General features: G+C 33.7%; 2 protein-coding genes across 3 annotated transcripts in view; one reads left to right on the top strand and one right to left on the bottom strand.

Moving 5' to 3' along the window:
- The window catches only part of LOC101892488 (putative polypeptide N-acetylgalactosaminyltransferase 9), a 290,344-nt gene that overhangs the window by 189,029 nt on the left and 88,925 nt on the right, over positions 1-12,390 (top strand). The window lies entirely within an intron of this gene.
- Positions 4,348-10,492, bottom strand: LOC101892322 (imaginal disk growth factor 6). Its single transcript, XM_059126101.1, has 3 exons — positions 10,271-10,492; positions 5,231-5,806; positions 4,348-5,158 (listed from the first exon to the last, which is right to left on the bottom strand). Exons 1-3 carry the CDS (start codon positions 10,392-10,394, stop codon positions 4,506-4,508), a joined length of 1,353 nt encoding a protein of 450 aa, XP_058982084.1. The 5' UTR covers positions 10,395-10,492; the 3' UTR covers positions 4,348-4,505.

Here is a 12,390-nt window from a genome sequence, read left to right as displayed (position 1 = left end):
TAAAAAGCAAGGAATTAAAAGAAGCAACCGATTATACACTAATAAAAATACTTTTATTAAATCCACATTTTTAGATGGGTCTTGAAAAATATTTTTATAAAATTTACGTTTTTAGATGGGTCTTGAAAAAATATTTTTATAAAATTTACGTTTTTAGATGGGTCTTGAAAAAAATATTTTTATAAAATTTACGTTTTTAGATGGGTCTTGAAAAAATATTTTTATAAAATCCACGTTTATAGATGGACTCTGAAAAAATTATTTTTAAAAAATCCACGTTAATAAATGGGCCTTGAAAAATAATTTTTAAAAAATCCACGTTTATAGATGGGTCTTGAAAAAAGATTTTTATAAAATCTATGTTTATAGATGGGTCTTGAAAATATATTTTTATAAAATCCACGTTGATAGATGGACTTCGAAAAAATATTTTTATTAAATCCACGTTTATAGATGGGTCTTGAAAAAATATTTTTATTAAATCCACGTTTATAGATGGGTCTTGAAAAAAGATTTTTATAAAATCTATGTTTATAGATGGGTCTTGAAAATATATTTTTATAAAATCCACGTTTATAGATGGGTCTTGAAAAAATATATTTTAATAAAATCCACGTTTATAGATGGACTTCCTACAAATATTTTTATAAAATCCACGTTTATAGGTGGACTTTGAAAAAATAGTTTTATAAAATCCACGTTTATAAATGGGTCTTGAAAAATATTTTTAAGAAATCCACATTCATAGATGGACTTTGAAAAAATATTTTTATAAAATCCACGTTTATAGATGGACTTTGAAAAAATATTTTTATAAAATCCACGTTTATAGATGGACTTTGAAAAAATATTTTTATAAAATCCACGTTTATAGATGGACTTTGAAAAAATATTTTTATAAAATCCACGTTTATTGATAGGCTTTGAAAAATAATTTTTATAAAATCCACATTTATAGATGGGTCTTGAAAAAATATTTTTATAAAATCCACGTTTATTGAAAAATAATTTTTATAAAATCCACGTTTATTGAAAAATATTTTTTATAAAATCCACGTTTATTGATAGGCTTTGATAAATCATTATTATAAAATCCACGTTTATTAATAGGCTTTGAAAAATAATTTTTATAAAATTCACGTTTATAGATGGGTCTTGAAAAAATATTTTAATAAAATCCATGTTTATAGATGGATTTTGAAAAATAACTTTTATAAAATCAACGTTTATTGATAGGCCTTGAAAAATAATTTGTATAAAATCCACGTTTATTTATAGGCTTTGAAAAATAATTTTTATAACGTTTATAGATGGACTTAGAAAAAAATATTTTTAAAAAATCCCCCCTTTCGCTGGTTTAGAAAAGCTTTGAACTTAACTTTGAAAAAATGTTTTTATAGATGGGCGTAAAAAATCCACGTTACATGATGGATTGTCACCCAGTCACAACCAAATGATCTATAATTATTTTGTCCTCTTAAGTTTGACAAACCGTTTTTCCTCTTTTCAAATCTCCAATAGTCTTGTCGTAATAAATTATTCAAAGCTCTCCCCCAAATACTTACCATTCAACCGACGTAATAATCCTTTTGGACCCCTTCTACTGCCCCTCGAACAATCTCTCCTTATGAAACCTCATTATGGCTGTGAAAGGCACGCAGCACCTTTACATTTTATGTCTGACATTTTTGGTCGATGGGAAAGCACAAATGTTTCACGGACAATAAACCAAAATCCCGCAAGGTAGTTAACACATACACACAACCGAGCTATCGTGTCCTTTGCCCATCCTTGCGCACACGAATATATGATGGAATTCCCTAAACAAACCGCCATACATTGAAAGACTTGTGTTATATTTTATAAATTTTAATTGCTGTGCCTGGAGCAAAAATTATAGCTGTCAATGGCAGGTTCTTCTTTGTGGTCGTCGTTCTCCATAGTTCAAAACTATACCGCAATATTTTCCACCGCCTAACAACAGCTACAACAAAACTAGCAACTACATAAAGGATGAAAAGCATATCCTTTCAATGTTAGAATGTTTCCGTTTGCCAACATTCTAATGATGACGACAACGACGACGATGATGATGATGATGTCTTCCTCCCAGACATTTCATGTGAAGCTAAAATTAGTGGAATTCCATGGAAGAAGTTCTAATGTGTTTGAATTATGGCACGAATATCGGGATGTGCATAAAGTGTTAAGGGGGAAACTTCAATATTAAACCCCAACTGCATATTAATTTGTTCGAGGAAATTTAAGATCGAAATTCTTAAAACGAAATATGGTTTCAGGGAGGTCCGTGAGAAGGCAGAAAGGTATGCTAATATAAGGCAGTTTTTTTAAATATTTGATCACCATCCAATGGAAAATATTTTTTCAGAATATAATAATTTTCCATGGCCCATCTATAAACGTGGATTTCTTAAACATAATTTTTCAAAGCTCATCTGTAAACGTAGATTTTTTAAAAATAATTTTTCAAAGCTCACCTGTAAACGTGGATTTTTTAAAAATATTTTTTCAAGGCCCATCTATAAACGTGGATTTTTAAAAATAATTTTTCAAGGCCCATCTATAAACGTGGATTTTTTAAAAATAATTTTTCAAGGCCCATCTATAAACGTGGATTTCTCAAAAATATTTATTCAAGGCCCATCTATAAACGTGGATTTTATAAAAATATTTTTTCAAGGCTCATCTATAAATGTGGATTTTTTAATTTTTTTTTTCAAGGCTCATCCATAAATGTGGATTTTTAAAAAAAAATTTTTAAGGCTCATCTATAAACGTGGATTTTTAAAAATAATTTTTCAAGGCCCATCTATAAACGTGGATTTTTTAAAAATAATTTTTCAAGGCCCATCTATAAACGTGGATTTCTCAAAAATATTTATTCAAGGCCCATCTATAAACGTGGATTTTATAAAAATATTTTTTCAAGGCCCATCTATAAACGTAGATTTTTTAAAAATAATTTTTTCAAAGCCCATCTATGAACGTGGATTTTTTAAAAATATTTTTTCAAAGCCCATCTATAAACGTGGATTTTTTGAAAATAATTTTTCAAGGCCCATCTATAAACGTGGATTTTTTGAAAATAATTTTTCAAGCCCATCTATAAACGTGGATTTTTTAAAAATAATTTTCCAAGGCCCATCTATAAACGTGGATTTTTTAAAAATATTTTTTCCAAGGCCCATCTGTAAATGTGGATATTTTAAAAATAATTTTCCAAGGCCCATCTATAAACGTGGATTTTTTAAAAATAATTTTTCAAGGCCCATCTATAAACGTGGATTTTTTAAAAATATTTTTTCAAAGCCCATCTGTAAACGTGGATTTAAAAAAAAAATATTTTTTTCAAGGACCATCTATAAACGTGGATTTTTAAAAAATATTTTTTCAAGGCCCATCTATAAACGTGTATTTTTTAAAAATAATTTTTCAAGACCCATCTATAAACGTTGATTTTTTAAAAATAATTTTTCAAGGTCCATCTAAAAACGTGGATTTTTTAAAAATAATTTTTCAAAGCCCATCTATAAACGTGGATTTTTAAAAATAATTTTTCAAAGCCCATCTATAAACGTGGATTTTTAAAAATAATTTTTAAGGTCCATCTTTAAACGCAGTATTTAAAAAAAATATATTTTTCAAGGCCCATTTATAAACGTGGATTTTTTAAAAACAATTTTTTGAGGCCCATCTATAAACGTGGATTTTTTTAAAACAATTTTTTGAGGCCCATCTATAAACGTGGATTTTTTTAAAATAATTTTCCAATCCTCATCTATAAACGTGGATTTTTTTAAAACAATTTTTTGAGGCCCATCTATAAACGTGGATTTTTTTAAAATAATTTTCCAATCCTCATCTATAAACGTGGATTTTTTTAAAATAATTTTCCAATCCTCTTCTATAAACGTGGATTTTTTTTAAATAATTTTCCAATCCTCATCTATAAACGTGGATTTTTTTAAAACAATTTTTTGAGGCCCATCTATAAACGTGGATTTTTTTAAAATAATTTTCCAATCCCCATCTATAAACGTGGATTTTTTTAAAAATTATTTTTTAACCCCCATCTATAACCGTGGATTTTTTACAGAAGCTCTGTGGAAGAGCTCAGTTGCTCTTCTCATAGAAAGGCTCAGGTGCTCTTCTCATGGCAGAGCTCAGTTGCTCTTCTCATAGAAAAGCTTAGTTGCTCTTCTCCCAGAAATGCTCAATTGCTCTTCTCATAGAAAAGCTTAGTTGCTCTTCTCCCAGAAATGCTCAATTGCTCTTCTCATAGAAGAGTGGATATTTCCACTCCTTTTCCTATCGAATTTCTTGTCATTTTTTTTTAATTTTTTTTTTATTTTCGATTTTCAAAAAAACTATGCAAAATAAATGTACACCTTAAAATTAGTGCAAAAAAAACATAAAATGTGAGTGTTTTATAAATTCCTAAAAAACAAAATCATCTTCTCCTGCTCTCTCTCTCTCGCTGCGCTTTAGTTGAGTAGACGATATTTGATGGCTCTCAAAATGGGATATTTCTCACCGACACACAAGCCACGGAAATCATCGTATTCCAAATCGAACAAAGCAACACCACCCAAATTCAAATTCTTCGAATAGGCGGTCTTTTCGGCAGCTGTATCGGGATCTTCATAGGATACCCAAACACCATGGTCGCCCTTCTTATCGGCAGCACGGAAGGCATAGACACCACTTCTTTTGCTGGGATCAAGAACCTTTTTCAATGGGGCATTGGCACCCTTGGCATACATGTTGTTGGCATTGGGCAACATTTGGCAAACCTCTTGCCAACTGTACAGACCTTGGATTTGGGTGTTCTCACCCTTGGGAGCTTCATTTTCTACCTTGGAAATTGGTGGTACACCGGAGTCCCCAGAGTCATCAGTCATTTTCCAGGGACGGCCATAGGTGCTGATGCCAACATTAATCTTGGTGCTGGGGAAGCCGTTGCGCAACCAATGTTGGACTACGGAATCGACACTGAATGCGGGATCACGATCAGCCAAGGGGTAGAGAGGAGCGGCAATATCAGCCACCTTGGGGTTGCGTTCAGGGGTGTAGAAGTCAAAGGCAGCCAAATTGACAAAGTCCACGTAGCTGTTCAAGGCCGGGACATCAAAGAATTCTAAATTCAAAGAAAAATAAAATTACTTTTCAATTCTCCCTTTTTCAAAAAATAATTCCACTTCCAACTTACTCGACGAATTGACATTTGGCAAAACTGTGGCCGAGACCAAATAGTTATCGGGACGCAATTCATTTTTCAATTCACGCATCAAGGCGGTAAACTGTTCCTTGTGCATTTCCGAATCGGGATCAACATCAAAATCACCGGTGAAAGTCTTTTTAATACCCTTCCAGAAACCACCCAAACCGCTGTGTACCTTCTTGGGCTTGTTCTTGGGGAATTGATAGGCCATATCGACACCATCAAAGCCATAGGTCTTGACCAAAGCATAAACGGTGTTAATGAACCGTTGACGACCAATGGGATTTTCCAAAAGTTCCAAATATTTGTTAGGCAAGTCCTTGGCATCTTCGCCGGTCTCAATGTCACGATCACCACCAACGCTCAACATAACCTTAACATTGGGATATTTACGCTTTAGACGGGTAACGGTACGGTACAAACCCTTGCCCAAATCCAAATCAAGATTTTGATTCAAACTCATTGCCTTGAAGGAGTCACGTTCAATGCCGGCATAGCCGTAGATGATGTAGGTACAGAATTGGAAGGAGGGTTCCAAATCGTCAACGACCATTTTGGCAAGGCCTGGAAAATAGAAGGAAATATTAAATGTAGTAATTAAAAACAAAAAGAAAAAAAAAAGAAATAGATGTCACGCGTATCGGTATTTTGAAAGTTTATATCGCAAGGTAGCCTAAATGGGGTGTTCAAGCCCCCAAAAAACATTTTCGGATTAAGTTTTCTTGGAATCCGTTGATTTTAGGTATATATTGACTTTAGCAATATTTCTGATAACAATTTGAGGATAACTTTTTCGGAAATTTTAACACTCAAGCGAAACAAAAATTGGTCTTTTTGGTCCTTTTTTGAAAAAATGGCTAAAAACTTCCTTTAAACGGGATCGTAGCAAGTCAAAATATTCCACAGAATTATTTGTCCTGAAATTCTACTATAGGTCCTAGAAGACATCAAAAGTCTAAATCTTACCTAAAGGCCAGGAATTAAAAATTATTACAAACACATTTTAGGGTTAAAGCCGTGCTTCACACGAATTTAAGCAACATTTTCCTACAAAACATAATTTTAGAGGGATGATGTCAAAGCCGAAAATATTCTCCATTAAATTTCACTATATGTCACCGAACAAAAGAAATATCTAAAATCATTATATATCAAGAAAATACATACATCAATGTTGCCAAAGAAACGCGAAAATATTTCCAAAAATTCTGATCAATTTTAAAGTGGGCATTTTTCGAATTGCGGCCCCAAAGTAACATTAAACTTCGTTTTAGACAAACAGAGTCAAAAGAAGATATATTCTCCATCAAATTTCACTATAAGTCGCCAAGGAAATAAAATCTCCATTTCCATTAATTATCAAGAAAATATCTGTTTTAATTTTCCCTCCTTTTGGTACCTCCCCCACAAAATATGTCAACATTTTCAAAGAAAATAATTGACTGCCAGAAAGCGAAAGAATAATCCGATTTTGCTCCAACTTTGGAAATCCTAATATTTGCGAAAATGTACTGTACCGGTACACTCTATCAGTACCTCCACCACAAAGGGTCAGAATTTTGAATAATTATAACTCTTATTAAATTTGATGCAAGAGCCCGATTGCCTTCACATTACACACATCACAATATTTTTATTGTGCCAAGGTCTGCTGTGAAGATGGAATACATCGGCCCACTCCTTCTGGTACCTCCCCCACAGGGGGTCAAAATTATAAATGTTCATGAAATTCATAAAACGCGAAATTAACATATGATTCCATTCAGACTTGACACATCTTAATATTTCTATCAACTCAAGATTTTTTATAAAAATGGTAGAGATCGGACAATTCCTTCTGGTACCTCCCCCACAAAGGCTTGAAATTTTGAATAACCAAAAGGATCATAAAATCCGATATAAGCATCCGATTCTCTTCATATTTCACACATCTCAATATTTTTATTAAACCTAGGTCTGGTGTGAGAATGGGATATATCGGTCCACTCCCTCTGGTATCTCCCCCACAAGGGGTCAACATTTTGAATATCCGTGAAGCTCATAAAACACGAAGTTAACATCCGATTCTATTCAAACTTGACGTTTGACTTTGTTGCAATTTTTTTTTATCTCACCCTGTATATCATATACAGTGAAGGAGGTAACCAATATTGTTCAATCCACGAACGTCACAATTCTTATATCATATTTATTTAGGTCCGCCATGAAATGGGTAGTATTGGCCCATTCCTTCGGAACCTACTCCATAGATGGTCAACAATTTGAATAATCATAACAGAAGTCCAAAGTATATTTAAATAATCGAACATTGGTTGAGGGTATGCATGTGTCGGCAAACCAACAGGTACTTTTTAACTGATTTTGGTACAAGTTTAGTTCCTGTACAATTGCTCTCATAGGTTCTCGGTTTATAGAAGGTCTTTTCAGTGTTTTGTTTTCTAAAGAAATTATTTCAATGGTTTTTTCTATAGCAGATCCTTCAAAGTGTTCTCTTCTTAAGAAGACTGTTAAAAGTTGATTATTTTATTTTTTTCCTTTTTAAGAAGACCATTGCCTTATGCCTACGTTATACCTCTAATAGGTCTGATTTCCTGCAGAAATAAAGGCAGGTACATTTTAACTTGTTATACCCTCCACAATAGTATGGAGGGTATATTAAGTTTGTCATTCCGTTTGTAACCCCTCGAAATTCACATTCTAGACCCCTCCAAAGCAAATATATTCTTGATCAGCATAAAATTCTATGTCGATTTAGCAATGTCCATCCGTCTGTCCGTCTGTGGAAATCACTCTAGCTTCCGAACGAAATGAAGTGAGTTCATAAAAATTTACTCAAATGTTAATTATGTCTGCAGGACTTTTGGTATTGAAAGTGGGCCATGTAGGCCCACGTCTTTGTATAAGCCCCATATAAGGGCACCACCCGATATTCGGAATTTTGCTGATTTTAGCAACATTTTTTACAGGAATTGTTTCAAATTTCGAATTTGAAGTTCGTAAAGGATACTACAGCCTACTACAGCCTCCAGAAAATCGTCTATGCAGCTCCACGTCTTCGTACAGCCCCCATATATAGGTATCTCCCGATATTCGGTATTTTGATAATTTTAGCGACATTATTTACCGGAATTGTTTCATATTTCGCATTTGAAGTTCGTAATGGATACTACAGCCTATGACAGAAAATTGCCTGTGCAGGTCCACGTCTTCATATAGCCCCCATATAACGGTATCTCCCGATATTCGGTATTTTGATGATTTTAGCGACATTATTTACCGGAATTTTTTCAAAATTGGTATTTGAAGTTCGTAATGGATACTACAGCCTATGCCGGAAAATTGTCTATGCATGTCCACGTTTTATAACCCCCATGGTACCTCCCTATATTCAGTATTCTGATGCTTAAACATTATAAATAGATATTTGTTAAGTTTCGCATTTGAATATTCCAATAGCTTATGACAAAAGTTGCCTATGCAGGTCCACGTCGTCGTATAGACACTAATATACGGCTACATTCGGTAGTTTTAAGATTTTAACAGATATTTTAACGGATTTTATTATTTTTTTTTTTAATTGCCAAATTTGTACCAAATGGCGGAGGGTATTCAAAGAAATTTTAATACTCAAGCGAGCCAAAAAATTGGTCTTTTTGGTCCTTTTTTGAAAAAATGGCTAAAAACTTCCTTTAAACGGTATCGTAGGAAGTCAAAATATTCCACAGAATTATTTTTCCTGAAATTCTACTAAAGGTCCGAGAACTAACCTCAAGGTCAGGAACTAAAAATTATTACAAACACATTTTAGGGTTAAAGTCGTGCTTCAGACGAATTTAAGCAAAAATCTCCTAGAAAACATCAAAACAGCATTTTTTAACGGATTTTATTTTTTTGAAAATTGCGAATTTGTACCAAATGGCGGAGGGTATTTAAAGTTCGGTTCGGCCGGGCCGGGCCGGGTTTTTTTATTTGTTTTTTTTTTTCATTAGTACCTCATATGACCCCTTCTTTGACAAGTATTTTCCTAGGGTTTCAAATTATATACCCATATTGTTTTTATAGGTTTAGTATAAAATCCGATACGATATATCAAGTCAAATGACCGGATAACTGAATTTCTCACCCGAATAATAATTTCAAAATAATTCGAACACAGCTCCAAAAGCTCAACATGCCTTGGCTCTCCATGTTTCTAATGGCATTTTATGGATTTCCAATTACATTTCTATGAATTTCCGCTCATTATCTTCTTAGACTTCTTAGAAAATATGACTTCTTAGAAAATACAAGCCAATCTGCGACTCCCACATCACTCCAAATCATATGGCTTGCTCTCATTTTTTGATAAGTTTTGATTTTTTTTTTTTTTTTTTTCATTCTTGGAAAAGCCTCTCATATTTTGTTGTTAATCTTTTTAGAGCAATTCAAATCTAGAACACTCTATTAGACCCCAACTTAATGGCAGTTGACCCCCATTATCATTTTTTTCATAATACACTGGTCAACGAGATAATCCACTTAAGAGGGAGATTTATTTGGAACATGAATACTGACTTTTTATTTGAAGCAAAAAAATTAAGTTCCAAAATAAAACTCACGAGTTGTGGAGGAAATTAAACAAAAATTTGGGAAGGGCATTTGCATGACTGGCAGACCTCCGAATGCAAGCTGTAAATTGCAGTCAAGTGATTAAAAATAACAACGATGAGCGTTGTATATTTTGCTGGCAGATTTATAGCTTAAACACCGGATGAATTTGCAACACACACACACAAACCGAGTCAGCCAGCCAACCTTCCATTCCAGCCATTCCAAAACCACAGCTACGTAATGCAAATTTCTGAGAAAAAAGAAACATCTCAAAATTTAATATTTACCCCGCCACTTAGCATTGAAGTTAATTACAACAGCTCCTCAATTGCGAATTTAATTAAATGCCCGATTTCAATTAGCATCATTGCGTAATCTCCAAACGAAAATATTTATCATTTCATTTCAATTTTTTTTTTTGTAATTCCTTTTTCTTACCTTCCTTGACGAAACTGGCCGAATCATAGTAGCAAACCAATTGTTTGGGTGCTGGCTGGGTGGGCACATTGCCGGCCCATGTGCAGGCCAATAGCGAGGCCAAAATCACAATTGAAAATTGCATTTTGACAGATGTCAAGTTTCTACACTTTACCACAAACGGGTTTTAAAGAAAATGATCTGCTTTCCAAGAGGTTTCAACACAAACTGATCTGTGATCGTTGAATTTTTTGACATCGTTGGCATGGACGGACGCAAAAATAACAACCCAGAGACGGACATTGGAGAGTGCGAGAGATGAGATTAAACCGAACTGACACCCGTCGAAAGGTAAACAAACCAACAAACAAACACACAAAATAAAAACGAAAATCAACAACAATAACAATCGTTGTATTTTGCGGCTTGTGCGAAGGCCGCCATCGCCACCGTCACTTTGAGCAAAACCGAAATCAAAGTGGATTGACGCCTGGCTTGGCTTTGTGTTTGTGTTTGTTCTGCTGCTGTTGTTATCTTTCCATAATTTTCTATTGAACTCAATAGAGCGACACTAAACGTTGAAATCACCCGAAATCATTTCGTATGTTTGGGATGATCTCTCCGTGCTGTGTTATCTGTCTAGCATGGCTTCTTTAATTCGTTCTTTGTTTTTTTTTTTTTTCTTCTTATTTTGTCGATCATTTTGGGGATTTTTTCTATTTTTTGTCTCACATATTATGGGGAGTGGTGTGATAATTTATGGAAAAAGTAATCTCTATACATTACATTGTAATAAAGGGGAAATTGTTTGCTAAGTGAATGGCAGGGGAAACCATAATCTTGCAATTTGCCATGTTGCTAGCTCTTGGAGCCCTTTAAGGTTGATTTTTGTGAAAATTCGTACTAAAATTGTAATTTTGGGCCTAATGCCTATAGTTGTGGGACTAAAATGTTCAAAATTTATATGTAGATCTCCATTTATATAAGACATCAGATAATGTCAAGCTTTTGGAAATCTGTACTAAAAACGATACTTAAGGTACTAAAAATGTCTATTTGGACAAAAAATGTAGTTTTTTGGAGCTGGAATCTTCAAAAGTTGCAGATGGGTCACTATTGATGCGGATTATTAGATAAGGTTGGGGGTTTTTATAATTTAGTACTTAAAGGTAGTAATTATTGTATTTATTGTAACGAATTGAAAATGAGGAGAGCTACAATTCTTAAACTTTTCTTGGACTTACACATGCCACGGCTAGGGCTAGAATCTTGATGTTGTTCATAAAAGTAGCTGTTTAGATGGGGTTTTGTAAAAATACGGACAAAGAGGTACACAAAAGTAAAGAAAACTATACAGGTTGAGATAGAAAAAACTGCAACCAACTTCTAACTGCTGTCATTACTAAGCCACTCGTTCAACAGCTGTTAAAATTATTCCAGAGACAGTGCATTATACCCTACAAAACTATGTATTGGGGGTATTATAAGTTTGATTTGGCCAAAAATTATGTAACACCTCGAAATATTGGTTTCCCACATAGGAAAGTATATAGGGATCTTCCTATCTCGCCGAGCTGAGTTAATCTAGCTATGTATGTCCGTCCGTCCGTCTGTCCATATTTGTAATCAGGCTACAAATCGCAATTATGGCCCGATCCTCACGAAATTGAAAATGGAGGTGGGGTTATGGTCAAATTATAACCTTATTGCTTTTGGAGATGATCGCAGTTGCTCTATAGGTCACAATTATGAACCAATCGACGTGAAAATTTATATGGAGTTAGAGTTTAGGAGGCAGAAACCTACCAATTTGGGCGGCCATCAGACAATAATTAGCGGGTAAAATAGACCATAACTTTTATGTAAGAAAATGGGAAAATTTCCACTAAACCGCGAATATTTTCAACCCCAGCCAAATCACAAATGCATTAAAAGATCACTTCTGACCATTACAGTGATTCTAAAAGCCAAGAAATCGGATATATAGCAAAATAGGTACAATATTGAAGAATTGATCTTATTTATTCTGCTTATAAATCAAGAACCGCTGGGCCGATTTTCACAATTTCCATCAATTCGGAATGGTCCTTTGCCAGAAAATCTAAGAAAATCGCGGAAAAATATACCAATAAAAAATTGAA

Source organism: Musca domestica, unplaced genomic scaffold, assembly GCF_030504385.1.
Source record: "Musca domestica strain aabys unplaced genomic scaffold, Musca_domestica.polishedcontigs.V.1.1 37, whole genome shotgun sequence".
In the NCBI taxonomy this organism is placed as follows: domain Eukaryota; kingdom Metazoa; phylum Arthropoda; class Insecta; order Diptera; family Muscidae; genus Musca; species Musca domestica.
This window is presented reverse-complemented; position numbering and strand designations above follow the sequence as displayed.